The sequence below is a fragment of the Apodemus sylvaticus genome, chromosome 1, assembly GCF_947179515.1.
Source record: "Apodemus sylvaticus chromosome 1, mApoSyl1.1, whole genome shotgun sequence".
Taxonomy (NCBI): Eukaryota; Metazoa; Chordata; class Mammalia; order Rodentia; family Muridae; genus Apodemus; species Apodemus sylvaticus.
The window spans coordinates 169,523,043-169,548,054 of record NC_067472.1 but is presented as its reverse complement, the minus strand read 5'-3'; the positions used below and the strand labels follow the sequence as shown (position 1 = coordinate 169,548,054).

General features: G+C 52.9%; 1 protein-coding gene across 1 annotated transcript; it reads right to left on the bottom strand.

Moving 5' to 3' along the window:
* Window positions 1–61: 61 nt before the first annotated feature.
* On the bottom strand, window positions 62–24,341 carry Ppfia3 (PTPRF interacting protein alpha 3). The gene is made up of 27 exons (XM_052163161.1): window positions 24,095–24,341; window positions 23,044–23,145; window positions 22,585–22,749; window positions 21,752–21,826; window positions 21,521–21,595; window positions 20,042–20,263; window positions 18,394–18,540; window positions 18,163–18,297; window positions 17,991–18,074; window positions 17,195–17,326; window positions 16,907–16,969; window positions 16,740–16,819; window positions 15,428–15,572; window positions 13,505–13,692; window positions 11,854–12,076; window positions 10,146–10,309; window positions 9,926–10,053; window positions 8,960–9,053; window positions 8,644–8,725; window positions 7,929–8,129; window positions 4,817–4,879; window positions 3,418–3,593; window positions 2,864–2,961; window positions 2,250–2,425; window positions 2,098–2,166; window positions 1,739–1,910; window positions 62–1,171 (listed from the first exon to the last, which is right to left on the bottom strand). The coding sequence occupies exons 1-27, from the start codon at window positions 24,332–24,334 to the stop codon at window positions 1,113–1,115; spliced, it is 3,558 nt and encodes a 1,185-aa protein (XP_052019121.1). The 5' UTR covers window positions 24,335–24,341; the 3' UTR covers window positions 62–1,112.
* Window positions 24,342–25,012: the final 671 nt, after the last annotated feature.

Here is a 25,012-nt window from a genome sequence, read left to right as displayed (position 1 = left end):
GATTCTTAACCTCTTAAGAACAAAAGCTGGGACTGGTGGCACACACCTTTAATCTCAGTGCAGAGGCAGAGGCAGGCGGATCTCTGTGAGTTCGAGGCTAGCCTAGTCTACACAGTGAGTTCCAGGCCAGCCAGGACTACAAAGTGAGACCCTGTCTCAAAAAAAGGCTGGTGACCACCAGAACTTTTGAAACAGTAGGTCTTTACCCGTGATCACTGAGAAACGCCTGGAGCCAAGGGGCCGAGTGGTGGTGGGGGCTCCCCATTGTCCGTCCTCTCCCCAGCCTCGTCACCAGCGGCATAGTTGACAGAGGGATTTTCCCATGCAAACCCCGGAGCCAGAGGGGAAATGGGAACACAGTGCTGCGTCCCTGACCCTTGGGCCCTGACCCTCTAGCACAGGGGCGGGGAGGCCCCGGGGAACACGAGACAGGGGGGAGGGTCAGGGAACCTCGCTTGCAGATGACCCCAAGGACTGGCGACAAGAGGCAGCGGGGCAGGGCTGAGTGGCACGGGGTGGGGGGGGGGGGCGAGGCTTGTAGCAGCGAGTCTCCCCTCCCCTCCTAGCGGACGGAGAAGGAAGACTTGGGCCCCGCGACTGGACGATAGAGAGGGGAGGGTGGCATCTCCCCGCATGCGGCCCGAGAGGGGAGCCCCGCCCCCTTTCCGCAGGCGCAGGGCGCCTGGCTCCCATTCGAAACGGATCATCAATAAATTACAAAGTAGAGAAAAGGGAGACGGAAGTTTGGGGGTGGGATTTCTTCCTGTCCTCTTCTTCGGCTGCCCCCTTTCAGTCCATTTCTTATGGTTTGGTCCAGGCCCAGTCCATTTGGGAGGCGGGAACACGCACACCCGGCTGGTAGGTATAGGTGGTGCAGTCCGCAGGGCGAGCTCCCACACGGCGGTCTCGGGCTAGACAATACTCTGGAAAGGAGGGAAAACGGCCCAGCCTTCGGAAGGGTCTTCATCGGAGTGGGAGTGAGGTCACTTGCATTGAGGCCAGACACACAGTTCACAGAGTGGAAACCATCTGGTGTGCCATCCCGCGTTCCCGTCGCACCACCCTGAACCCTAAAAAAATCACCTGGCAGCGTCCTGACCTGGAGGTGCACACTAGCAGGAGTAAGTCCGGACTGAAACACCATCTGCTCGCGAACTCCCAGAAGTCTGGCCTAGAGAGAGCAACAGCGCTTCAACCTGGGAATTACCCTAGCCTCCCCCAGGAAATCCCCCACTCCAAGGAATTGCTAGTCAAAAGCCCTCCACTGAGCCACACCCCGGCAGCTCCTCGGTATGGGATTCTAGGCTGTTCCTTCAACAGTGAGCTACAGGCCCAGCCTTCTTTTTAACTTTTTGAAACAGTCTTACTAAGCAGCCCTGACTGTCTTGAACTCTTCTGTAGCCCGGGCAGGAAGGCTAGATCAGATGGAAGGTTGTCCCAATATGTGAATAGGGTCTGGACTGTTACTTTGGGTTTTTATTTTTTATTTATTTATTTATTGGAATTTGTTTTTTTTTGTTGTTGTTTTTTTGTTTTTGTTTTTGTTTTTGTTTTTGTTTTTGTTTTTTTTTCCCGAGACAGGGTTTCTCTGTGTAGCCCTGGCTGTCCTGGAGCTCACTCTGTAGACCAGGCTGGCCTCGAACTCAGAAATCCGCCTGCCTCTGCCTCCCAGAGTGCTGGGATTACAGGCGTGCGCCACCACCGCCCGGCTGGACTGTTACTTTGAAGAGTCCCCTACCTTCAGGCTGCAGTTTGCGGAGAGGGAGCCCCGGTGAACCTAGGGCGCCTGCTGCAGCTGAGCGAAAGTTGGGGGGTAGCATCTCGGCCGAATCGGGGGTTACACCCCGGAGGTCCTTCTCACGGAACATCTTTCTCCAGGATGGGGAGCGGCTGAAGGACTTGGCACTGTCCTAGTTGTATGACAGGGACCCAAGGTGAGGGAGGAGGGCACAAGTTCCGACTCTACCCCTCCGCATTAATCGTGACCCTCACTAAAGTCAGCGTCCAACCACAATTGGGTGGCAACTCCAAGCCCCACCCCTTCACAGCCCGATTAGTAAGCACGACCGGGAAACTAGACCTCGTTGCCACGCCCACCTCATCCAGCCGTCTGTCTGTGCCTAAGGAGATGAGGTTACTGAATTCTTTCTCCAGCAGTTGCCGAGCCTGGAAAAGGAAAGGGGAAAGAGGTTAGTTGGAGCGTACAGGAACGGGGTGCCCGGCATGCTCGCTGACCAGCCAAGGCTCACTTGCGCATTCTGCGTAGGTATCTGTAGAAGCAAGGCCAGGTCGGAGTAGTCGAAGGTTTCATCCAGAGCCAACAGCGCTCCGTGCACCCCACTCTCGGTGAGATTCGTAGCAAATTCCTTCAGGCCAAGACCAGACACCCAACCCATGACCCGTTCGTTGGACCACACCATCACGTCTGGGGAAGAAAGGCACTCTTAACTGTGCACCGCCCAGCGGCCAGCCCTGCCAAATTAGCCTAACTCCACCCTCGTTTCCTTTCCTAGCCGAGTCTCCACGCTGGCTCCATCCCTCGCCTACTGCCCAGCTAGACTTGTTACTCGCATTTCCCTCCCTCGCCACGCCCCATGCTGGTGCTACTCATTATTTCTGGGAACAGCGCCCCCTAGAGAACAGATTCTTGTTCTCTCTTGGCCAAGCCCCTATTTCCGGCTCCACCCCTTGTGCGATAGCGCGCCCCAGTGGCCATGCCCAGCCAGTCTGGCGCGTAACTGCGAACTCATTTTATTGTCTGGCCACGCCCCCGTGGTGGTGCCACCCTGTTTCCGGTAGCTCTTGGTTTCTCAGGCTTCCCGCCTTTAGTCGGCCTCTTCGCGTGGCCCCCACAGGACCTCACCTCTGATCTGGGTCTGGCTTTCTTCCCTCCTCCGCTCCAGGTCCTTCCGGTCGTAGTTGAGCCGTTTCAGGCACATAATACCATAGTGCAGACTGACCCTGAGCAGAGGGATAAACTGAGTCACCTAGGAGCCTTCCCGTGGCCACTGTTGTCGCTCTTATAGATCTCTCTCTCCACCTTCCTCCCTCTCTCCCTCCCTCGTGTGCGCGTGTGCAGCGCCTACTGGTTACTTGTGTTCCCTTGCTTCTCTCTCTCTCTCTCTCTCTCTCTGTCTCTCTGTCTCTCTCTCTCTCTCTCTCTCTCTCTCTCTCTCTCCTCTCTCTCTCTCTCTCTCTCTCTCTCTCTCTGTAGTCCAGGCTTCAAACTTGCAGTCCTCCAGCCTCTCCAGTGGCAGGTCACCAGGACCACATCAGATATCAATTTTTCTATGAACCACCATCTTTGGTTCAAGGCGCACCAAGCCAAAATTCAATGGAACTTCCCATTGGCCAAAGCCTCTCTAGGGGTAGGACTTCTTCCCCTTGGGCCGTTCCCATTGGCCAGGCAGCCCCCACCTGTGGAAGCTGTCCACCATCTTGAGTTGGCCTCGCAGTTCCTTCTTGTTCAAATGGTCCAACATCCGAGCATCAACTAGCGACTCCATGAAGTAGCTTCGGTACTGGGGCAGCCCAAGGCTGGGAAGCCAGTCGTTCCCCACCCACTCGTGGTTCATGTCACCATACGCCAGGATCTGGGGCCATGGGCAGGTGAGGGAGGGGGTCAGGCCCTCTTGTCCCTTCCCATATGTATAGGGAAAGGATAAAGTTCAGCCCCCATCCCAAGTTAGTCTTCTCCCCACCACAGAGCAATCTGGCCCCCCCAATGGGAGCACTGGGCCAGCTGAGGGTCTCATGTAGCCCAGGCTAGCTTCAAACGTTTGGTGAAACTGAGGATGACCTTCAACTCTCAATCCCCCTACCTCTGCCCTTTTGAGTGCTGGGTTACAGATGTGCACCCCATACTCCAAATTGGTGCTGGAACTCAAGACTCTATTCCAGGCAAGGGCTCCAGTAACTGACTCCCAGCCCTGCAGGTATGCATCCACTCAGCCCAAACATGAATACACCCAGAAAGTCAGGGCTTCAGCGTGGCTCTCCTGCCACCCACTGCTGCACTACACAGAAAATACTAGTTCAAGCAGTCCAGCTTAGGACAAGGGTGTGAGACAAGCCGGACGTCTTTTATAGCTTTAGGGCAAGGAAACAGACCAGAGCTCAACCGGGTGCCTCCACCCCTGGCAAGCAGGACTCGGGCAACTTGTGTCTCTCTTCTCCAGGCCACGATGTCCTGTGTCTTCCCCACCTCTCACTGGCCTGGCCCATCTCGAGGCCACCATAACTAGCACAGTTAACACTAGCTCCGAGCTCCTGAGTGGTGCAGACAGGCCTCCGCCCCATCCCCTCAATGCAAACCCTCACATCACCGGGCAGTTCTTTGCAGCTCCAGCAATCCCACAGACCCCAGCTTCCGAGCAACCCACAACCATGGAACAGCCCGAGCACCAGGCTGGAGGTGGACACTGAGGGCTTCCACTTTGCCCCCCCCGCCCCCCCCCAAGCCACTGTAAACACAAGAACTATGAACGGCTGAGCTCCACGCTCCAGCCTTTCCCTCCGGGGCAGGGACTTGGAATGTTCAGACGAGGGGTGGGGTGCAGAGAAACAGAAAGACCATGCAGCGTGCACAACCTGCGCATGCGTCCAGCCCACCCTGCACCCCTACCTGCTCCCAGCTGATCTCCTTGGTCTCCTGACCCGTTAGTGGGAAGAGGGGGAGAGAAGGGGTGGGTTAAGGGGACAGGCAGAGGAGAACGGAAGGGACAGACGATGCACGGACAGACAGACAGACTCCTCCCGGCCCCCACACCCAGTAGGAATAGTGCCATCCCCAGGCCCACCAGCAGGAGGCACTCACGGGTTTTGTAGCTGCCGTCAGAGACTCCATCTCCTCGTGTGTCATCCACACGTTTCCTGTGGGCTGAAGGGCGCAGGGAGTTAAGGAATGGGGAATGACACAGAAGACAGATGGTCTCCTTATCATCCCCTTTAATTCATTTGCAAATGCTCATTCTGTTTGGGGTTTCAAAGACGAGCTGACAAAGAAAAGAAATGACCCTGTCTTGGGCATCGTCCATGCTGAAAAGGACCGGCAAGATGGTTCAGCAGGTAAAAGTGCTTGCCACCAAACCTGATGACCCGAGTTCTATCCCACACGGTGGAAGAAGACTGCTAGCCTTCACGCATGCTCTATGGTGATGGACACGCACACATACACACACACACACACAATTTATTTATTTATTTATTTATAAATTTACAAATATAAATTTAGTCATAAAAGTTTAATTAAAAACTTTTGGGACTGGAGAGATGGTTAAGAACATGTGTTGTACTGGGTGGTGATGGCAAAAGTCTTTAATCCCAGCACTTGGGAGTCAGAGGTAGGTGGGCCAGTCTGGTCTATAGAGGGTTCCAGTACAGCCTGGTCTACACAGAAAAGCCTATCTCAGACACACACACACACACACACACATACACACACCACAGCTCACAGCCATTGGAAACTCTGCTGGCAGCAGATCTGATGGCCTCCTCTGGCCTCTGCCAGGGGCACCAGGCCTTCCCCCATTCATCCATGCAGGTAAAGCATTCATCCATGCAGGTAAAACATTCATCCATGCAGGTAAAACATTCATCCACGTAAAATTCTAAAGAAGGATTGGGTTCTTTCGGGGGCGGAGGGGCTGGGCCTTCGATGTCACTGTTCTGATGTCATGCACAGTGAGGACCACGAAGATGACAGCAGAGGCAGCAAAGGGAGGGGAGTGTGCCAGCAGGAAGAGGTTCTCCACCCCTGCTGGGCGACCCCTACCAACACCTGTCCCACTAATCATGACAGTCCACACAGAGTCAGACCACTCGCAGCCCTGGGGAGTGCTGGGGACCGGGCTGGAGCACTCAGTGAACATAACCCTGGGAGCCCAGCATGGCGGGGCAGCCTTAACCCAGCACTAGGGATGCGGAGGCAGGGCTGCAAAAACAGGACAAGTCAGGGCTACATAGGGAGAGGCCGTCACAATGTAAAGAGACTGGATTTGCTCAGCATTGCCCCTGCCTGGAGTTCTCCAGGAGCCAGGGGCGAGCATTCACAGGGCTTAGGGAGAATCCCTAGGACACACACACAAACACACACACTCACAATGACAATGACATTGTGATCTCACTTTCTAGAGCTGTGACAAGAGCTCACAATAGGTTCCAGGCCAGCCTGGGTGAGCCTCAAAGTAAGACCTTACTTCAACAACACTTTTGGGAGAACTGCAAAGGGACCGACTAGCAGATGAAATGGACAATAATCACAATTCTGTGAGAGCCCAGGTTGCGGAGGCCCAAAGGAGGAAAAGATGTCTGCTGATGGCATCTCAGGGGATGACCCTTGTCTTCTCCTTAAATTGCACTCAAGAACCCAAGAAAACGGACTGGAGAGATGACCTAGCGGTTAAGAGCACTGACTGTTCTTCAAAAGGTCCTGAGTTCAAATCCCAGCAACCACATGGTGGCTCACAACCATCATAACAAGTTCTGACTCTCTCTTCTGGAGTGTCTGAAGACAGCTACAGTGTACTTACATATAATAATAAATAAATCTTTAAAAAAAAAAAAAAAGAACCCAAGAGAAGAGGGCAGTGGCAGTGCACACTTTTCTCAGCACTTGGGAGGCAGAGGCAGGTGAATCTCTGTGAGTTCAAGGCCAGCCTGGTCTCTAGAGCAAGTTCCAGGACAGAGAGAAAACCAAAGCCAAAACAAAACAAAACAAAAGAACCCAAGAGGCAAAGAGGCAGATGCATGGGACAGAGGATTTACAATACAATTAGATGTGTCTGTGTGGAATTCTCTTCTCTGTCTTTCCAGTACCCAAGTCAAGATTGAACCTCCAGGACTGAGAGATGGCTCAGGGGTTAAGAGAACTGACTGTGCCGGGCGGTGGTGGCACACGCCTGTAATCCCAGCACTTGGGAGGCAGAGGCAGGCAGATTTCTGAGTTCGAGGACAGCCTGGTCTACAGAGTGAGTTCCAGGACAGCCAGGGCTACACAGAGAAACCCTGTCTCAAAAAAACCAAATCCAAAAAACGGAAAAAAAAAAAAAAAGCACTGGCTGCTCTTCCAAAGGTCTTGAGTTCAATTCCCAGCAACCACATGGTGGCTCACAACCGTGTGAGCTCTACTGGTGTGTCTGAAGACAGCGACAGTGCACTCATATACATTACATAAATAATATTTTTAAAAAGTTGAACTTCCAGCCCAAGCTTGCTAAGCCAGAGCTACTCAGCACTGAGCATTCTTCATGTTATAAATGTTTAAAAGAACCTTTGCTTACTTTATGTGTGTGTGACCTGGCCCTCTATGACAGCAAGAGGACAATTATAGGAGCTGATTTTCTTCTTCCCCCTTGCCAGCTCCAGGAATTGACCTCAGGGGGCAGGCCAGCACCTTCACCCTTCATGACTTTTTTTTTTTTTTTTTTTTTTTTTTGGTATGAGGCAAACTCTCCCCAAATAACCCAGTAGCCCAGGCTGGCTTTCAACTTGCCATCCCATTGCCTCTGACACCGGTGCCCATACTTGCCTGCCTGTTTGAAACTCCTTAGGAAAAAAACTGGGTCTAGGCAGGGCGGGGCTGGCTCGGGAGGCAGAGGAAGGCGGATCTCTGTGGTCCACAGAGTGAGTTCCAGGCCAGCCAGCCCTACAGAAGTGAGATCTTGTCTCAAAGGAAATGAAAAAGACAACCTGGTGGATTCGGGCGTTCTCTCGGAAATGGTGAGAATTCCAGAAAGGAAGTCTTGGCAGATAACAAACCAAATGAGTCCCTGCCAGAGATGTCGCCTGAAAGGGGCATTCACATAACCCACCCATGACACACGGAGGCAGCACTCATGGGCAGTGGAGGCCGTGGGCCCAGGATTGGGGGTCTGCCCGCGAGGGGCGCGGTCGGACACCGGGGTGTGGATTGGCGGACAGGCACTCACAGTGCGTGAGGAGGCAGGAGCCGAGGGCGACGTGAGTGACACCATCTCCTGAATGGCAAGGCGCAGCTTGAGCCTGTGTAGCGGATTGCTGATGCCGATCTCCCGCTGGATCTCCGTGTCTGACAAGTTGGCCATGATGGCGCCGCTCTTGACGTTGGCCCGGCAGGCGGCCACGTACCACGCAGGCATGCCCACCCAGAGCTGAGGTCACGGGAAGGCGCGAATGTGGAGGAGTCCGCCGAGAGAGAGAGAGACAGATGGAGAAAGTTCTCAGGCAAAGAAACAGATGCCGCGAGGCAGAGGCACGTGGGAGAAAATGAGGGATGAGTACGGACAGGACAGATGGAAAGACAGACACAAGTCAGCAGAGACAGGGAGAGACCAGAAGAGACAGATGGGATGGGCTGGGGTGGGAGGAAGAGGAAGTGGTTTCCCTCAGAGCCTTGGGTCCTGGCCTCCCCACCCACCCCACTTCTCCACTGGCGTTAGGGAGAGCCAACCAGCTGTCAGGGAGCTGAGGATGAAGGCCCGGCGCGGGGCTCAGGTTTGGAATCCCAGAATTCAAGAGACTGAGGTAAGACAGAGGATTGCCATGAGTTTGAGGCTAGCCTGGGCTACAGAGTGAGACCCTGAGTTAATTACAAAACAAAAACTTAAGTGGGGGTGGGGGGTTGGATTAATAATTCTCCAGTAAGGTCATTCAATGTTGGAATACCTCCAGCCAGGAGACCACGGTGGGGCCATCCCAGGCAGCAAAAGGCAAGCCCTGGCGACAGGCCTCTTCCAGAAGTTCGTGCCTAGCAGAGAAGGTAGACAGGGGCTGGGAACCCTTCCGATGTTCCTCTCACACAGGTGCACACCATCAAAGCATCTTCGAAGAGTGCAGTAAGGTACGATGCTCTGTAAACCCGCCTTCCCCACCCAGACGGCAAAGCAATCAAGAAAGGTGTTCCCAGAGTCCCTGGGAAGCAAAGGGTCACAGGTCACGGCCAGCCACCCACAGTCTCAGCCCAGACCCTGTGTCCACTCACTTCCTCTTGTTCCTCCTGTCCTTGTCTCCCGGGCCAGCCAGCTTGGCTAGCCCCAGAGGGTCAGTGGCCAGGGTTTCATCAGACGGCGTTCCAGCTGGTGACAAAGAAGCATCAAAGTTAGTGAAGTCTTAGGTCAGGGGAATGTGGCGGCTCACACCCGGCATCCCCAAGCACTGGAGAGGCAGAGGTAGCAGGAACATCACCAGCTTGAAGCCATTCCATGCTACAAAGCAAATACCAGGCCAGCCGATTTACACAGCAAGACTAGAAAAGACCAGGGCCTGGCCCGCCACCGCTGCACACCTCTGATCCCAGCTCTCGGGAGTCAAAGAGAGGAGGAGCTCTGTGGGCCTGAGGCTAGCCTGGTCTACAAAGAGAATCCCAAGACAGCCAGAGCTACAGAAGGAGAAGACCAACTTCGTGATGCTGTTGTCCTCTGACCTCCATATGTGTGCAGGGAGAACATGCAGAGAATTATAGCAGAATTTTGATTTTAAAAAATGCCGGGGCTGGGAATATAGCTTAATGATAGAATACTTGCTGTACATGCATGAGGCCCTAGGTTCGGTTCCCAGCCCCACAAGAAAGAAAGAAAAAGTATTACCCAATGAAGACAGAAATCAATTTCCAGCAAATGAGGAGGTAGGGGGAGAGGGAGGAAGGCAGGGAGGTTAAAGAGGAGGGAGGAGGGGAGGAAGGAAGAGAGGGAAGAGGGGAGGGAGGAGGGGAGGAAGGAGGGGAGGGAGGACGGGAGGGAAGAGGGGGAGGAAGGGAGGGAGGAAGGGAGGGAGAAGGGGAGGAAGGCAGGGAGGTTAAAGGGGAGGGAGGAGGGGAGGGAGGAAGGGAGGGAGGGAGAAGGGGAGGAAGGAAGGGAGGTTAAAGGAGAAGGAGGGGGGAGATTAAAGGAGAGAAGGAGGGGAGGGAGGAGGGAAGGGAGGACAGGAGGGCTGCCATTATAGTATTCACCCAGAGACACGCTTTCCCGGCCCGGGGGTCCCATCCGGCCCTTCTCTTTCTTGCCGAAGAGCCGACCAATGGATGACTTGATGCTCTTCCTCTTGGGGGCTTTATGGAGGGAATCTGGGGTGCCCTCACTAGAGACAACAGGGCAGAGCCTGGAATGAGTACTGCCCCCCACCACTCAAGTCTTTGTCCCTTCCCCATTCTCAACCCACATTTCCCTGACCTTCCCCGGGGAGGGGCCCCATCTTCCAGTGACCCCGCCTGCAGTGCCAAAGCCTGGGTCATTCTCTCGAGACGGGCAGAGCGGGGAGTGGGTGGCGGGGTGTCTCCTGGAATGGCTGGGCCCTCCCCTCGCGGGACACCAGCTTCTTCCTTGGGGACATGGTTCTGGGAACAGAGACAGAGGCAGAATTAGCTTGAAGATCATGTCAGGGTGTTAGTTGTGGGGTGTGAGGTGTCTGGACTGTCTTTGCTTGGGTACTAATTGACGGTAGGTAGTAGATAGCTAGATCAAATGGGCAAACAGCCCATCCAGGAAGTCCCTTTGTGGCAGATGGCAGGTGTGGAACAGTGAGGCCTCAAGGGAAGCTAAGGGCTTGGGTGCTCAGAACCAGAAAGCAAGATTTATAGAATAAAACAAAAAACCCAATTGCATGTTTTTGACTTCCTCCCAGGTGAATTCTCCTCCTCTCCCTCCTCCTTTTGAAATAGGGTTTCACTATGTAGTCCAAGTAGGTCTCAAACTCACAGCAATCCTCCTACCTCAGCCACACAAGCACTCTTTTGGATGACAGGTGTTGAATTACCATACCCAAGTTCTCAAAGGTCACTTAAAGATTATAGATCTCGTGTATGTGAGTTTAAAAATAGTGTCAGGCATTGTGGCAACAGTGCACTGTGTAGGCAGAGACAGGCATGTCTCTGTGAGTTCAAGGCCAGCCTGATTTCCACAGTGAATTCCAGGGCAGTCAGGGCTACAGAATGAGAGTTTGTCTCAAAAATTAAAACAAAGAAATAAAATTTTTAATTTAATTACATTGTGTGTGTGTGTGTGTGTGTGTGTGTGTGTGTGTGTCCCCTATACCCTTTTGGTAGATCAGAGAACAATTATCAGAAATAAGTTCTTTCCTTCTACCCTGTGGGTCCCTGGGATAGAACTCGGGTTGCCAAGCTTGGTAGCAAGTGCCTTTGCCAGCTGAAACCCCCCCCCCCCAGGAATACTTAGAGTCCATGTAGCTGGGTGTGGAGCATGCCTGCGGACCAGGTAAGATACTTGAGAAGCTATGGGAGGAAGAGGGAGGGCTTGACCTCACAAGTTTCACAGCAGCCTACAGAACACACCAAGATTCTGTCTTTAAAAAAAAAAATTACAGGCTGGAGAGATGGCTCAGTGGTTAAGAGCACTAACTGTTCTTCCTAAGGTCCTGAGTTCAAATCCCCCCAACCACATGGTGGCTCACAACCATATGTAATGAGATCTGATGCCCCTTCTGGTGTGTCTGAAGACAGCTATAGTGTACTTACATATAATAATAAATAAATCTTTAAAAAAATACAGAAACATAACACATGAGAACAAATCACGTAGGCTTGCCAAGATGGCTCAGTGGATAAAGGACTTGCTACCAAGTTGATAATCTGAGTTCAGTCACCAGGATATGCATGGTATGAGAAAACCAATTGCAGGAAGTTGTCCTCTGACCTCTACCAGGGGTGCTAGGCATGCTCATGAAACACACACACACACACATCCAAGTAGACTACAGCTGATTAATTAAGTTTCCAGAAAGCGGCCTTTTTGTCCTTTCAAACTTTGAGACAAGCTGAGGACACTCTGGAGTCTATCGTGTCAAGGCTCTGAGAGCTACAGTGGGAATCCTGGTTCTGACCTCTCCCACCTACGCCAGGCTGGGGTGACAGAGAGTACTCACAGTCTTGTCGGTGCCCTCCCGGGCAGGACTGGGGGGTGCCAGACGAGGGGTGGAATGGCCAGAGCTGGGAGGTGAGGGGCTGGCGAGGGTGGAGGTGGTGAGGGAGGGCGGCAGTGAGCAGCTGCTACGGTACCGGCCCAGCGAGTCAAGGCCCGAGCTGGACACCCGGCTCTCCAGCTCTTCCGCACGCTGCTCCGTGGTCTCTTTCTCTTCTTGGATTAGCCTGGAAGAGGAGAAGGAAGACTAGGTGGAGGGTGGAGGGTGGAGGGGACAGGGGGTTACAGATCCCAAGGGGTCAGAAGGCTTGGGAAGGGGGGAGGGTGTGGCTCGGATAGCAAGGCGACTTAAAAATGGTTTGCTGAACTGCAGGTCGGTGGCTTCAGCAGCTCAAAGACTCCCGGAGTCTCAGGGAGTCACTGAAGGCTTTGGGCTGAGTAGTTGTGGTTCCCACCAGCTAGAAGACTTAACCAAATGGTTGCAGTAAGGCCCGGGGCGTTAGGCTCTACCTCAGTGGTAGAGCACTAGGAGGCCCCGGTGGGGGGCTGGGGATATGACAGAGCAGCAGAGGCCTCACTTGGCATACACAAGGCCCTGGGTCCAACCCCCAGAACAACAAATTATAATTCTAAAGACAATAAAATTACTACAGGAACAGACAGCGTTCTGAGGGCTGAAAAAGCAAATACTAAGGTTAGGGTGAAATCAAGGCCAATCAGAGTGGTTTAGAAGGTCATGGATTCATTCAGTTCAGGGGGGTGGATAGGTGTGCGTGCGTGCGTGCGTGCGTGCGTGCGTGCGTGTCTCTGTGTGTGTGTGTGTGTGTGTTTATGGCTGTGCTGCGTGTGTTTTTGTGTGTGTGCGGGCAGTGTGTGATCTGAACGCACGTAGAGGTCTGAGGTTGACAGAATCGTCATCAGCCGCTCTCTACCGTATTTACTGAGCAGACACAGAGCTGACACGGCCAGCGCTGGCAGCCAGCTTCCTCCTGGAGTGCACCCTGTCTTCAGAGGCTGTCATTTCAGGGGAGCCAGCAAACCCACCTGACATTCATATGGATTCCAGAGGATCTGAACTGCAGTCCCCAAGTGTGCACTGCAAGCACTGTAATCGCTGAGGCATCTCTGAAACCCCTTCCTTCCTTCCTTCCTTCCTTCCTTCCTTCCTTCCTTCCTTCCTTCCTTCTTCCCTTCCTTCCTTTCATTTCTTTCCCTATCTTCTTTGCTTTCCCATCCTAGGGATGGAATCCAGGGCTTCACAGATGCTAAGTAAATGCTCTACCAAGTAAACTATACTCCCAGCTCAGACCAAGGCTGGGTGAGGGGGAGATCTGCAGGGGTTTTTTTTTTTTGCTGCCGTTGGAACCTTCCGTTGAGATTCTTGCAGTATCTGGAGGCTCTAGGACATGGTTATATAGAGAGCTGTGGTTTCCTTGAAGGTCCTCTTGCAGAGTTGAGTATTACTACTGTGGAACACACCCTTTGGCATAGGTGCCAGCTTAGGGACACTGAGCAGATGACAGAGGTGGTGTGTGGCTATAGACTGTGGTCTGGGAGAGTGGCTGGAGGGCAATGGGGAAGTAGTTGGGCTTAGAGAAACTTCAGGGCAGCGGGGATGGCTTGGGCAGGGCACAGCAGGCTGGGCTGAGACTCACTTGATCTCCTTGTTGATGGCTTCCAATTGCTCCTGGAGCATGATGGCCAGCGTCTGCACGTCAGCCTGCCCACTGGGGGACAGCAACTCAGCCCCGAACATCCCCTCGGCCTCCTCCTCGTCTGAGCCGTCTAGCTCTCCAGGGAACGGGGGTGGGATGGACCCAGCAGGGGCAGACCGGTCCCAATCCTGTCCCTGTAAGTGGGGATTGAGGTTGAGAGCTAGCTTTGCCCACACTCCCAACCTTACCTGCATCCCACGATGCTCTCCCGGTCTAGACTCTCCCTTTATCTATGCATTGCAGTAGTGGAGTCAGGGTGTCACCTATGCCCAGGTTTACGTGAGCTGTATCCCTAGCACCTCTCTTAGCAGGACTCTTTCCTGGACTTAAGAGACAGCTTGATGGGTAAAATTCTTGTTGCACAAGCCTGGTGGCCCAGGTTCAATTCTCAGATCACATTAAAGGTAGAAAGAAAGAACTAAGTCCACAGAGTTGTCCTCTGACCTCCACAGGTGTTTTGTGGCAGGTACACCCCCAATAATCCCAATAATAAGTTTTAAAATCTCATCCTATTCTTTAAAAAAAAAAATGGGGCTGGTGAGATGGCTTAGTGGGTAAGGGCACTGATTGCTCTTCCAAAAGTCCTGAGTTCAAATCCCGGCAACCACATGGTGACTCACAACCATCCTTAATGAAATCTGATGCAGCCAGGCGTGGTGGCACACACCTGTAATCCCAGCACCTGGGAGGCAGATGCAGGCAGATTTCTGAGTTCAAGGCCAGCCTGGTCTACAGATTGAGTTCCAGGACAGCCAGGGCTACTGATTCAGGCATTCACACCACCACACCCAACTCTTTTTTTTTTTTAATGTGTGCATTTGTAGAAGCTGTAGCTCTATGTCTTCATTCATTCACATTATTCTTTAGAACATTTTTCCTATTTTTTCTTTTCTTTTTGTTTTTTGTTTGTTTTTTGTTTTTCAAGACGGGGTTTCTCTGTGTAGCTATGGCTGTCCTGGAACTCACTCTGTAGACCAGGCTGGCCTTGAACTCAGAAATCTGCCTGCCTCTGCCTCCCAAGAGCTGGGATTAAAAGTGTGTGTCACCACTACCCGGCTCATTTTTCATGTGTGGTGGGGCCGTGTGCATGTGCCACAGAGTGCATATAGAGGTCAGAAGACAACCTCTCAGAGTCAGTTCTGTCCCTCCACTATGTTGGGCCTGGGCATTGAACTCAAGATCGTCCTCAAGCTAAGCTGCAAACACCACGACCCACTGACCCATCTCCCTGGCCCCACCTTTTTTTCTTCCCTTTTCTGTTGGCTGGTTGTTTCAGACAGGGTCTCGCCATATTGACCTTTCTGGCCTAGAACTCACAGAGACCTGCCTGCCTAGGATGCCAGAGTATAGAGATTAAAGGCATTTGCCAACAGGCCCAGCCCCACCTTACTTTTTGAGACAGTCTCTCACTGAATCTGTAGCTCACTATCTAGGCTGCTTGAACACAGGCTTTAAAGGTTCTCCTGTCTGCACCTCCCCAGAGCCCAGAGGCACACATCACTACACATCTGGGCAGGGGTTTTATTAACCGTGCTTTCTCCACAACATCAGTCTCTTTCTTACTGGCTCCTGTCCTTAAGCCACGCCCACACCACGACTCCTCCCTTCTTCCCAGTTCCCTGAGCCAATCAGCTTCTCTTTGCCTGGCCTCACTCTGGAAATCTTCCTCCATCTTCAGTACTCACCGTGCGCATCACAGGCGGAGATCAGGCGTGCAGGCAGGTGGATGATGGTGATGGAGGTCAGGAGAGAAGATAGGGAGTCAGAGAGACGTGTTTTCCTCCCAGAATCCTCCCTGTTCTGCGCAGACCCGGCTGTCCTCCCCATCACGCCCACCTCTAGGCCCTAGAGGTGGCTACTGACCTTGGAAGTCTCGTCCTTGGCCCCCGACCAGCGACCCCTCTTGCCTGCCCGGCCACTGCCAGCCCCATAGGGATCCAGAGGGGCACCAGAAGGTAAGGTTGGCGCCTGGGAGTAACGGAGCTCCAGGGCACTGCCAGGCAGGGACCTGTGAGTGCAGGAAGGGCCAGAAACAGGACAGAGGTTAGGAGCCACAGGGACAGATCTGCCTGCGCTGGGGGCGGCAACAATTGAACTCAGGGGGTTATTTTAAAAAAGAAATTGTGGCCAGACAGAGGTGGCAAACGCCTTTAATCCCAGCACTCGGGAATCAGAGGCAGGCAGATTTCTGAGATCGAGGCCAGCCTGGTCTACAGAGTGAGTTCCAGAACAGCAGAACAGCCAGGGCTACACAGAGAAACCCTGTCTCAAAAAAAAAAAAAACTAAAAACAAAAAACAAAAAACAAAAACAAAAAAAAACCCAACCAACAAACAAACAAACAAAAAGAAGAGGAAGAGGAGGAGGGAATGAAATGTTTGATGCGAAGTTTTGGGGGAGAGTTGGGAGTGGATATCATCAAGATATGTGTATGAATTTGTTAATTTAAGACACAGTTTCTCTGTGCACTCTTGGCTGTCCTGGAACTTGCTCTGTAGACCAGGCTAGCCTTGGACTCAGACATCCACCTCCCTCTGCCTCCCAACTGCTGGGATTAAAGGTATGCAGCACCACTACCTGACTAAAATATTCTTAAATATAAATAAACAAAATTAATAAAGCTGGATCTGGTGCTATAACCTTGTAGTCTCAGCTACTTGGGAGGTGGTGGCAGAAGGAACACAGGTTCAAAGCCACCTTGGGCAACTTAGTAAGCTTCTGTCTCAAAGGGAAAAGCCAAACGAGTCTGGAGATATATGTACAGGAGAATTTCCCAGTGTGGAGCTGAAGGTGTGGCTCAGAGGCAGAGTCCCTGCCTAGAATCCCCCAGTGAAGGGCTAGGTGGTGTGGCGCAGTGACAGCTTAAGTCCCTGGGGTTTGATCCCCAGTAAAAAGTTAAAAATAAGGGATGAGAAGGCTGGAAACATGGCTCAGCGGTTAAGAGCACTGGCTGCTCTTCCAGAGGTCCCGAGTTCAATTCCCAGCAACGACATGGTGGCTCGCAACCATCTGTAATGTGACCTGATGCCTTCTTCTGGCACGCAGGTATAGATAGACAGTCACACATAAAATAAATAAATCTTAAATAAACTAATAAGGGATGAGCAGTTGAGGAGAAGGAGCGGAGAGGAAAGAATGAGTTTGCCAGACAGAAAGGGCAGGAGCTCTTCTGTCACCTGGAATAGGAGGAGGGCGGCCTCCCCCGGAGCTGGTCAATCTCCATCTGCATCCGTTCCATCTCCGCCAAGAGCTGCTCCTGTGGAGAGGAGGCAGAGGTGTGAGGTGCGACGCCCGCGATGAGGACAGGCCACTCGATGTCTCCCCTCAGGTTCCAGACCCTCACCTTGTTCAACAGCAACTCATCCTGCAGCTTCTTCATGTTAGCGATCTCCTCGCTCAGTGAGTTCTGTGGGGACAGGGGTGAGATGGAAGGGCGCGCTGCAGGGGCCGTGCTCTAGGAAAAGCCTGCTCTCGGAATAGCCCAGCAAAATGGTGCCTTCGGTCACAGAGCAGAGTTTGTGGGTACGGACGTCTCAAGTGACTGATCTGAGGAAGATGTATGGGCCCTAGGATGGTGGTTAGAGGCACCCCTAGTTGTCCAAGGCCTGGGGTAGGGTGGGAGGGGCCGCACCTTCTCCTCCAGCGCCCCCATACGTTCCTTGAGGTGAAGCTGTAACCGCTCGTTGGATTCGCTTAGCAGCTTGTCCACGGTCTCCGACAGTCGTTTATTGTGATCATCGTTCATCTTCTCCCTCTGCCGGGCCTGGTCAAAGGGAAGCGGCAGACACTGTCCAGCGGGTCCTTCTGAGATCTATTTCCCACCCACTACTCTGAACCTTAGTTAAGCGCCAACTTTCACGTCTCACCCAACCCTGCTCCTCATCTAAGCTCCGCCCCCTTGTTTTAGCCCCTCCCCAGAGACGTCCTCACTTTGCCCCGACTCCCATGTATAGTCGGTCCACTCAACCGAGGACTAAGTCCAACCCCAGCTTGCAGCCTCATCTACCAAAACCAGCCCCTTCATCTAAGCCCTGTCCTTACGCTCAGGCTCTTTTAAGCTCTGCTGTCATGGAAGCCCCACCTAACCTATCCCTTCAGTTAGGTTCCGCCCAGTCCCACCCCTATCTAAGCCTCATACAGCCCACCTAGTTCCTTCTTGTAGGCTCCAGACTCTCCACCCTTTACTAAATTCTGCCATTCATATGAATCCCATCTAATTCACACACACACACACACACACACACACACACACGCACGCACACAAAAGCGTGTGCTCTTCCAAGTCCTGCCCCTCATACAAACCCTCTCCTGCTATAAGCCACGCCTTTCATGTAAGCCACACCCCTTAGGTAGGTCCTACCATGCCACGCCCACAGGTAAGCCCCGCCTCCACATCGCTGTTCCATTCGCTCCCTTGGCCTTCTCACCCGCTGTAGCTCCTGGTTCTTCTCCTCCAGCTGTGCCTCCAGCTGCCGAAGCCTCTCCTCAAAGTTCCCATGGCGTTCCTCAGCCTAGTGGACAGGACCCGTGGAACCTGACTTGGCTCCACCACCATCCCCGCCCCTGCACCTCCGGCCCCGCCCCTTGCCAGGCTGTCACCTTGTTCAGAGCGGCCACGCGCTGCGCCAGCTGAGCCTCTATCTCAGGTAAGGTCTCGGCCTTCTGCAGGGTCTGTTGCAGCTTCTGCTTGGCGTCATCCAGCCACTCAGCCAGCTGACGGCTCTTCTCTTCACTCTAGGAGAGAAAGAGGCAGAAGAGCCCAAGGGCTCAGTTACCCAGCCACAGTATCCTTCCGTGGCCTCCTGGGTCTCTTGCTGGGTGGCCTCTCACCTGTCTGTACAGGGACTCTTTGCTGGCCAGCTCATTCTCCAGCTTGTCGTTGGCATCGTGTAGAGATGTGGCCTCACGCTGGGCACTCAGGTAGCGCTTCTCCAGTGTGGTGATGCGTTCTTCCATATCTTCCCGCTGAGCCAGGGCCTGCAGATGTGGTAATGGGATGTGTGGACTACAACTCCCAGAAAGCCTTGTGGCAGCAGAGGCTAAAAATCCCAGACAAGGCACTCCAGAGTTTATAGAAAATAAGCTCTTTGCTCCATTCTGTGTCACAACTTTTAAAGCAGTCCAACTTAGAACCTCCATAAACGTGATGGAAGGCTCAGGACGCGGTAATGTCACATTCCTGTGATCCCAGCAAGTGGGAGGCTAAAGCGAGAGGACTCTGATGGCCAGCCAAGTTCAAGGCCCACCTGGGATATACAGGGAGACCCTACCTGATAAACAAGTGAAAAACCAAAGGCAGGGCTGGAGCGATGGCTCAGTGGTTAAGAGCATCGATTGCTCTTCCAGAGGTCCTGAGTTCAAATCCCTGCAACCACACGGTGGCTCACACCCATTTGCTTTGTTCTTGTTTTTGTTTTGTTTTGTTTATTGGTTTTTTTGGATTTGGTTTTTTTAGAGACAGGGTTTCTCTGTGTAGCCCTGGCTGTCCTGGAACTCACTATGTAGACCAGGCTGGCCTCGAACTCAGAAATCCACCTGCCTCTGCCTCCCAGAGTGCTGGGATTACAGGTGTGCACCACCACCGCCCTGCTAGCTTACAACCATTTGTAATGAGATCTGACACACTCTTCTGGTGTGTGTCCAAAGATAGCTACAGTGTACTCATATAAATATAAATAAATAACTTTAAGAAAAAAATTAAAAACACAAAGCCCTATAAGACATAGCCTTCACCCAAACCACTCTTCAGCATCATGCTGTCCTGCTGAGGACTTGCTGGTGTCTCTCCAGAAGGGTCACGCTATCTCTCATAGAGCTACCAGGCTAGCCCAAGCTTAGAAGTCCAGAAAAGATATGCCAGAATCAGGTGGGAGGCAGGCCTGCCTGGGGCTGTGGCGGGAAACCTCGTGCTGGGGGCAGGCAGCCCTGCCACCTGCCAGGCTAACGGGGAATGAAGCATTCACTTTGTAATGCACTTTCTTCCAAGTATCCAGACCAGCGGGGCCTGGTACTCAGGAGGCTAAGGCAAGAGGTCATGATTCCACAGCCAAACTGGGCAAGTTACCCTGTCTCAAAAATAAAGAATAAAGTGGCTAAAGGGACACAGCTCAGTGGTAGATGCCCAGAGTCCCCCAGTGAGGGGCTGAGAGACTGACTCAGAAGTAAAGTGCCTGCCACTGAGAAACCAGGCCCATGGCTCAGAGGCAGGTAAATCATAGGCCTAGGGTTTGTAAAGTCCTAGGTTCTATCACCATGGTAACACAGGAACCAGGTGCCAAGGGTCACTCTGCCACACACAGACACTCAGATCAGTCCCGTTGTACAGATAAGGAAACTGAGGAGGGATTCCACATAACTCGGGGACTGAGTCCACTTCCTGTCATTCTTGAACTCAGTTACTCTTGAAGGGCTGGGAGAAAGCTGGGGTGGGAGTGGGGGGGGGGGGACAGAGAGCCGCTCTCCAGGGGCTCCGCCTCACCTCCTTGAGGTCGCGCTGCAGCTTGGAGTTAGCTTCCTCGGCCTTACCCAGCTCGCGGTGAGCGGTGCCCAGCTCCTCCTCTAGCTGACTCATCTGACGGCAGAGCACCGCCAGGCGCTCCCGCAGCTGGCACACCTCTGCACGCTGCCGCTCCAGTGCCTCCTCCAGCTCTGCCGTGCGCCGGCTGGATTCTCCAACGGGGCCCAGGCCATTGGCGAGGGTCTGGAGAGGGAAAAGAGCAAATGGAACCAGAGTGCGGAACTAGCTTGCTCAGCCTCCCTGAGGGCAGCCGAGTATGGTGAGGGGGAATCAAAGACCAGTAAGGATCTTGTAGACCAAAATCCAAAGGGGTCTGTCGCCGAGGGTCACAGGATCCTGTAAGGATCCTGGGGGTCAGATAGCATTGGGTCAGTGAGGATCACAACAGACATTAAAGTGACCATCAGACGCCAATACACAGGCTCAGCCACCAAGCCTGATGACCTGGGTTCAGTCTCCATGATTCACATTATGAAAGGAGAGAACTGCTCCCTCATGTTGTCCTACGACCTCCACATACGCATAAACATCAACGTCCACATTATCTTTGCCCCGATGAATGTAATAAAAACTTTAAAAAAGGGGCCAGCCATGGTAGCGCATGCCTTTAATCCCAGCACTCGAGAGGTAAGTGGAACTCTGTGAGTTCAAGGTCAGCCTGATCTACAGAGTAAGTTTCAGGGCAGCCAGGGCTACACAGAGAAATCCTGTCTTGAAAAACAAAACAGTAAAAACCCATTAGAAAGTCAGGAGATGGGCTGGAGAGATGGCTCAGCGGTTAAGAGCACTGACTGCTCTTCCAGAGGTTTGAGTTCAATTCCCAGCAACCACATGGTGGCTCACAACCATCTGTAATGGGGATCTGATGCCCTCTTCTGGCGTGTCTGAAGAGAGCAATGGTGTACTCACATACATAAAATAAATAAATTTAAAAACAAGATTACTGGGTAGAGCGGCAGAGTAGGTTTGTACTTTCAGTGACTTGGGAGGTTGAGGCAGAAGGATCTTGAGTTGGAGATCAACATGAGCTACAGAGTGAGACCCAGACTCACAAAAAGTAAAAAAGAGGTGGGGCGGTGGTGGTGCATGCCTTTAGTCCCAGCACTTGGGAGGTAGAGGCAGGCGGATTTCTGAGTTCGAAGCCAGTGTGGTCTACAAAGTGAGTTCCAGAACAGCCAGGGCTACAGAGAGAAACCCCATTTCAAAATAAACCACACACACACACACACACACACACACACACACACAAAGTAAGTATACAGAGGGCTAAGGGTGTGGTCTGAAGTGAAGCCCCTGCCTAGAATAGCCTAGTGACGGGCTGGGGATGTTGCTCAGTGAGAGAAGGCTTTTGAAGAATCTAAGATGTCTTAAATTCTATCCTCAGCACAGTCAATCAATCAGCGCTGAGAGGAGGTCGCGGGGAGGAGCAAGACCTCTCACCTGTCCATCCCCATCCTTGCCTGGCTCCTCTAGTCCTGACCGTCTCCTAGATAGCTGGTCTCGAAGGTTCAGGGCCTAGAAGAGTCAGAACACCAGAGCACACTTAGTTCCTCCTTAGGGGCCTGTGGATTTCCTTCTGGAATCCAATCCCAGTGGCCCCCTTCCTTTAAAACCAATCAGTTTCTTAGTCCTCCACCAAGTGGTGGCCTTCTCTGCCGACCCCGCCCCTACCTCCTGATTGCTCAGTTCCAGCTCCTCCTCCAGCACTGCTACCCTCTCCAGTGCCATCCGCAACCTTTCCCGGACCTGCAGACAGGTGTGAGATAAGATAGACTCTTTAGGGCTTGGTACCGTAGGCTTCGTAGCTGTCGTCCCAGCTATTCAGAAGGCTGAGGCAGAAGGATCCCATACACACACATCTACATGTCATGAAAAGATGACACCCAGTCTGGGTCAGGCGATCCTGCGCCGGAACACCCTAAGAAAGGTCTGAAAGCCACGTAACGAGTGTGAAGTTCCAGTCAGGCGGCAGGCAGGCTATCTCCCATTATATACTATTCTATTTCTATTTTACTTTTTTAGCCAAAGTTTTGCAGCATAGACTTGTATGGCCTGGAACTCTGTGTAGACCAGACAGACCTCAAACCCATAGAGATCTATTTGCCTCTGCCTCCTGAGTGCTGGGATTAAATAGATCATATACCTTCTTCTTCTTCTTCTTCTTTTTTTTTTAAGATTTATTTATTTTATGTATGTGAGTACTGTAGCTATTTTCAAATGCACCAGAAGAGGGCATCGGATCCCATTACAGATTCTTGTGAGCCACCATGTGGTTACTGGGATTTGAATTCGGGACCCCTGGAAGAGCAGTTGGTGCTCTAAACCACTGAGTCACCTCTCCAGCTCCCTCAACTAGCTTTTTACCAAGTCTTGTTCCAATGCATCACGGCAACATTTTCTCCCACGTGAAACACCAACCAATCATAGACAGCTCTTCTCTTTCCCACTTAGTTCAGTTCAAGTCGACCACATGTTTTCTCTTCTTGACACTTTCATCCTCCTACCTTCTCATCCAGGGCTTTGTGGTGCTCGAAGAGGGATTTTAGAGCCTTGAGCACCTCCACTTCAGAGGAGACCCCTCCAGGGGACTGGGCTTGCCGCTTCACCACGGTCATTCGCAAGGAACGCTCGTGCCTGGACACCAGGCACTCAAGGTGCTCCAGAAGGAGCTGGAAGGACAAGGCCGAGTCAGCGGAAGGAAGCAAGGGAAAGAAGAACGGGTCAAGGAAGGGGTGAAATGTCGGGCGTGCACAGGGAAGAGGAGGCAAGGACCATGCAGAGGTGAGGAGAAAAGAGGGGGGATCCTGAGGGGGGGAAGGGGATGGGAGCACGAGAAGGCAGCGATACAGGAGACTGGGTGGAAGGCAGGAGAGAAGATGGGAAACTAGCTGTTGGGAAAAGATTTGCTGGCCGGCACCGCCCTGTGCCCCATCCTGCTTGAGCTCCATCTCCACAACCCTCACCCGGGTGTTGTTCCGCTCCGCCTTCAGCTCTGCGATCTCTTCTTCCCTCTCCAGAAGCTGTTCCCGACATAAGTTAAGCTCCTTCGTCAGAGCCGCAAACTCCTGTCCAGGCGTGGGTAGAATCAGATGGCTGACTCAATTATTTCTGTATTTCTCTCTTTGTGAGAATTTGAAGGCTCTGACCCTCCTGGCTAGACCCTGCCTCCTCCAGCCACTCGAAACTGCCCCTTACTAAGTCCTGCTAGACTAGCAGCTCAAATCTTGCCCCTCTGGGCAAACTCTCCTTTTTGTTGCTGTAGACCTATATGTGTCCTGATAGCAGAATCTCCTCTTGCTGCTCAGACCCCGCCCTCTCACATAAACCACGCCCATCTCTATGGTAAGACCCGCCCACCAGTGTTAAGCCAATTATACTCCTGGCTATACTTTGGAACTACCCATCTTAGGCCACCCCCTTTTCCAAACTAAACCTTCTACAGGTCCTGCCCTCCTAGCAAACCCTACCCATTTTGTTGTTGATGTTGTCTGTTTGTTTTTTAGTGTTTCCAGACAGGGTGTCTCTCAGTAGCCCTGTCCATCCTAGAACTCATTCCGCAGACCAGGCTGGCCTCGAACTCAAAGATCCGCCTGCCACTGCCTCTAGAGTTAAAGAGGCATGCCACTTCCAGCTTACTTTCCTAGACCCTCAGTCCTACTAAGCCCCACCTTTCTGGCCGCCCATACCCCGCCTTTTCAGCGAGCTTCTATTCTACGACCTCGCAGGTCCCGCCCCTTATTTATATTCCCGGCCCCGCCTAACACACCTTCTCCAGGCTCCGCCCTTCTCAAGCTCCGCCTTTTCACCAACCCCTAGCCTTCTTGCCACTCATGCCGAGCACCCTCAACAAGTCCCGCTTCTCAGGCCCCGCCCTTTCCCATATAAGCCCTGCCCATTTCTCAGCTGAGACACGCCCACCGAGGGCACTCCAACCCCACGCCCTCTTCCGCCTGGCCCTGCCCATCAAGGACAGCCCTCATCTTTAGGCTCCGCCTCCCTGGGACCCCGCCCAACCTGAGGCAGAGCGATGCTGAGCTGCCGCTGCAGCGAGTCCTTCTCGTGGCCGAGCTCGCGCAGTCGTAGCTGCGCTGTCGCCAACCCGTCCTGCGCCTCTCGCAGCGTCTCCAGCAGGCGCTCGCGCTCCGTGAGCATCGTGACCATGAGGCGCTCCAGCTCGCCGCCGGCCTCGTCCGGGCCCAGCGCCGAGCCCCGCCGGCCATCCTCGCTGATGGTAGGCATCACCTCGCACATCATGGCGGCGGTGCCGGCCTGCGGGTACGCAGAGGCGACTGACTAACCTTGTCAGATAACTGAGGCAAGGCCAGTGAAATACTCCCTGGGGCCCCAAGCATTGCATAGGCGGCAACTAAGGTCAGCAAAGCTGATCGTGACACGGGGAAACTGAGGTACAGCCAATGTGTGGGGGAACTAAGTGCTGACCTCCAAGAGCGGGAAACTGGGGTCTGTCCTTTGCAATTATGGCACAGATTAAACTGAAAGTCATTGCTCTTAGATAAACAGCGAGAGCTTCTTAGGTAAAAGCACTTTGGGTCACTGAGGCTTGGCTCCACCCGGCACTGGCAGCAAACCAAAGCATGGTCACTCAGGAACTGAAAACAGCTGGTAGGCCAGAGACTGGCTAAGTGGGTTAAAAGTAGCCTTTACCTAGTGTGACTCGGGCTTGGGATCCTCAACACACTCTATAGATGAGGAAACTGAGCCCCAAACCAGAACCACACCTTGAAAAAGTCCTAGGGCTTCGGATACTGAGTTGGGTCACTGGGCTGTGATTTTCCCATCTCTATGATCTGAAGACCAGCACTCCATTTGTGAGAATAAGAGGGACAAGCCTGGCAGGAGGCTCTCAGTGGCACAGCACGTGCTTGGCACACAATGAAGCTCTGGATTCAACCCTGTACCACTAAAATAAAA

Coding starts and splice junctions, on each gene's coding strand:
- Ppfia3 (XM_052163161.1), bottom strand. CDS start 24,334: ATGATGTGCGAGGTGATGCCTACCATCAGCGAGGATGGCCGGCGGGGC. Junction 16,970..17,194: donor TGGGGGCGCTGGAGGAGAAG/GTGCGGCCCCTC, acceptor CTGTCCCCACAG/AACTCACTGAGCGAGGAGAT. Junction 1,172..1,738: donor CCGCAAACTGCAGCCTGAAG/GTAGGGGACTCT, acceptor TGCTCTCTCTAG/GCCAGACTTCTGGGAGTTCG.